The 3,647-nt window shown below is 47.3% G+C and overlaps 2 protein-coding genes across 2 annotated transcripts; both read left to right on the forward strand.

The window, feature by feature from the left end:
- Nucleotides 1–204: 204 nt before the first annotated feature.
- On the forward strand, nucleotides 205–936 carry LOC147987994 (uncharacterized). The gene has a single exon (XM_087542575.1). It carries the CDS (start codon nucleotides 205–207, stop codon nucleotides 934–936), a length of 732 nt encoding a protein of 243 aa, XP_087398701.1.
- A 1,079-nt stretch (nucleotides 937–2,015) lies between these two features.
- LOC147987995 (uncharacterized) lies at nucleotides 2,016–2,612 on the forward strand. Its single transcript, XM_087542576.1, has one exon. The coding sequence runs from the start codon at nucleotides 2,016–2,018 to the stop codon at nucleotides 2,610–2,612; it is 597 nt and encodes a 198-aa protein (XP_087398702.1).
- The last annotated feature ends 1,035 nt before the right edge of the window (nucleotides 2,613–3,647 follow it).

Raw genomic sequence — 3,647 nt, forward strand, 5'->3', positions numbered from 1 at the left:
CCAAGGAGACGAGTAGATGGGCGTGCCACTGTCCGCCGCCAGCGTCCATCGTGATGATCTGGCACCCGTGGGGAATAGTAGGAACTGAACAAATGCAAGCGCACGCTAGCCACTGACACCACATGCGATATATGTGGCAATGCGGAGGAAAACGAATACCATGCAGTGTTAGCTTGCACTAAAAGCAGAGCACTTCGTCAGGCCATGCGAGAACACTGGACGCTGCCGAAAGAGAAGGGCTTCTGGTATACTGGGGAGGATTGGCTTCAAGGTCTACTGTGTTCATGTAGCTCTGATGAAAGGAACCGAATTTTGCTATTACTTTGGCGGGCATGGTATCTCCGGGAGAACATTGTGCATGGAAATGGCAAAGAATCCATCTCCGGGTCTGTAGCGTTCCTGACCAGGTACGAACAGGAGGTGAAAACTGCGAGGGACAAGTCAGAAATTGCTAGGAACACTTGCAGTCTGAACTTATTTGGAGACCAGATGCCGAACCAGCCAGAGGTGCAAACCAGCCGTTGGATACCTCCACCGACAGGGATGGCAAAGCTGAACACGGATGCCACTTATATGGCTGTCACTGGAGTGGGTGAAGGGGATGCCATTGTGAGAAATAATCTGGGGCAGGTGTACTTCTCGATGGGGTGCTCTCTGAACCTCTGCACATCTGTGGAGGAAACTGAGGGACTGGCTTTGTTAATGGGGGTGCGGGAAATGTCCAAACGGTATAATGGGCCTATACTGGTTGAGGTCGACGGCCTCTCGCTATCAAATGCGGTGAAGATGGGTGCCACGAATAAATCAAGCCTGTTCCCCATCATTGAGGACATTAAAACCGTGTTAACTGCATTCAGGTCCTATAGGATTGACTGGATCAGTAGAGAGCAGAACAAAGTTGCCATAGCCAGCAGCGCGAGCAAGGAATTCTGGTGACTTGGTACAATTGGGCTCAATCCTTTTTGGGTGGTGCTAAAAAAAAGGTGACAAAATGATGAATCGTAGCAAACACCATAAACGATATTTGATAGAAGAAATACAATTAATCATGTTCTGTGATTATGTGTTGTCATCATCGATCCTCCTCTGTCGCTGTAAAAAGCGATGTGCAGAAGTACGTCGGGCCCCTTGATCGGGCATGCAATGCAATGGACAGTACGTATACTATGCTAGTACTCTTTGTGAGTTTCCGAGGGGCAGATGGCCTCGAAGACTGGCAGCCTGGGCCGACTCCTGGGGCCATAGAGCACCCTGTCCGCTTTGATCGACTGCTGGGGCGTGAACTGCCATGGCTCCGACTCTGGGCTCGGCACCGCCGTCAACTGCAAGGAACCGGTCTCACCTCCAGCCATCGGTAGAGCGTAAAAGAGACCGGGCGCCGCAGGACGCAACTGGCCGTCGTAGAAGCCGTGGTAGTCCGGGGCCACCCCATTCCCCGAGACCGGCGGCGACCGAGGAGACGGGTAGATGGGCGTGGCGTCCGCCGTAGCCGTAGCCGTAGCCATGTCCGCCGCGGGCGTCCATCGTGATGATCTGGGGCGCCGGCGGGGAATAGTAGGAGCTGCGGTCGTATGGAGGCACGAAGATGGGCAGCGAGGACGGAGGGGTGAGGAAGACCTTGTAGTCGTCGTCCATGGCCTGCTGCTGCACGTACACACAGAGTCGAGTCGAAAGCAAAGGAATCAACAATAGAAGGGAGAAGCTAGCCCGTGCACGTACGTAGATTATATGCGTCGTGAGGATCCACGGATAGGAGGCGAGTAGAGTATATATAACACAACACAGAGGCAAACGTAGATCTCCGCTGGTGTGTACGTATGGTTTAAATTAAACTTCCGTGCAGATATATAGAGTTTGTGTCAGAGTTCGGTTACGATATATACGTCCTACTCTCGGCCGGTCTGCAACAAGGTCATGTTTGATGGTTCTGCGTTACGAACCGGTTGATCAAAGATGGGTATTTTCGGGAGCCTTTAGCCATGGATGGGCATATTTGGCGAACGTTCCCATAGAACATGGCAGCGGAGGACGTGTGCTTCATGATTCAGAAACACCTACTGGATTTCTCTACTGATGCAAAAACATCGAGGGCGCCGGCCATCCCGATGACGAAGTGGGAACCTCCCCAGCCGGAGTTTGTCAAGGTAAACCTCGATGCTGCCTTCAGAAAGGAGTCCGGCGACGGCGCCTATGGTTATATCCTGCGTTCGGACGACGGAGCCGTTGTTGCAGCTGGGGCTGGGAAGCTGTCGCACATCAAAAGTGCTCTTCATGCGGAAGCAGAGGCATGTCTGGCAGCGGTTGAGGGAGCCGCAAATGTGGGCGTCCACCGTGTGGTGCTGGAGTCTGATTACCTAACTCTAGTCCAAGCACTTACCTCCGGCGATTCAGATTTATCAGAATTGGGAGTGCTGTTCAGGGAGATCAGAAGTAGTTGTATTCTCCAGTTCAATGCTTTCGAGTTTAATCATTGCCGTCGAGGCTGTAATTCTGTTGCGCATGCTCTAGCGCAGTCTGGTTATCAGGCACCAGTGTTTTCCACTGTATGGCTGGAGCACTTGCCATACCTACTTGATCTGGTTGCCAGCGATCTTGCCGCACCTACTGGTTAATGAAACACTTGTTTCCCCGTCAAAAAAAAACATGGCATTTGTTTTATGTTCGTCAAGCAGTTTTCAGTGCATTTTGAAGAATCTGGGTGCTTTTTTGCAAAACTTTCATGGCATTTGTTTAATTTTATGTGCAAAAAATTCATCCAAACTGCTACGTAAGTTGAAGATGTGTGTGCGTTCATAAATATGAGTGTATACGTGTATATATGAGCGCTTGCATCTGTATTGTGTTCAGAAAAAGAAACTAGGGCATTCGTTAGCAGTTTTCACCTGGCGAACATTTGCCACTTACTTTTTCAGTTATCCTTTTACGTGTGGTCACGGCCAGCCATGTGTTTTGCTTCCTTCACAAGTTGAACTCTGGCCCGGCTCCAAAAAACAAGGACCCTTGCCCCATACTCTATAGAAGCTACCCCTGAAAAACGGTGTAGGAGTTGGAGGCAGATTTTTGGTTTATGGGGACCGTTTTTAAAAAAGTCAAAAAATTCTGAAATAGTTTTTGAAATAAACTTGACCTTTTATTGTACTTGTGAGAAAAAGTCCACAAAAAGAAAATCTTCTTTTGACTTCTTTTCAAAAAGACAAAATTTTGGCCAAAATTTTGTGAATAGTGACCTATAATAGCAAATAAAATTTATCTTTTTTGCTGTGAAGTAAACTTTGTTTTTTCGTGAAAATTTATATACTAGTGCAAAAGTAAGTCAAGTTTTTTGTCAAAATAGTTCTTACCTATTTTGACATTTTTATTCAAATATTAAAAAATCCCTATATAAGGATGCATATACTGTTGGAAATATGCCCTAGAGGCAATAATAAAATGGTTATTATTATATTTCTTTGTTCATGATAATTGTCTATTGTTCATGCTATAATTGTGTTATTCGGAAATCGTAATACATGTGTGAATACATAGACCACAACACGTCCCTAGTGAGCCTCTAGTTGACTAGCTCGTTGATCAAAAGATAGTCATGGTTTCCTGACTATGGACATTGGATGTCATTGATAACGGGATCACATCATTAGGAGAATGAT

The sequence above is a fragment of the Triticum urartu genome, chromosome 2A (assembly GCF_056163025.1).
Source record: "Triticum urartu cultivar PI428250 chromosome 2A, HENAU_Tu73, whole genome shotgun sequence".
NCBI classification, from domain to species: domain Eukaryota; kingdom Viridiplantae; phylum Streptophyta; class Magnoliopsida; order Poales; family Poaceae; genus Triticum; species Triticum urartu.

Coding starts and splice junctions, on each gene's coding strand:
- LOC147987994 (XM_087542575.1), top strand. CDS start 205: ATGCGAGAACACTGGACGCTGCCGAAAGAGAAGGGCTTCTGGTATACT.
- LOC147987995 (XM_087542576.1), top strand. CDS start 2,016: ATGGCAGCGGAGGACGTGTGCTTCATGATTCAGAAACACCTACTGGAT.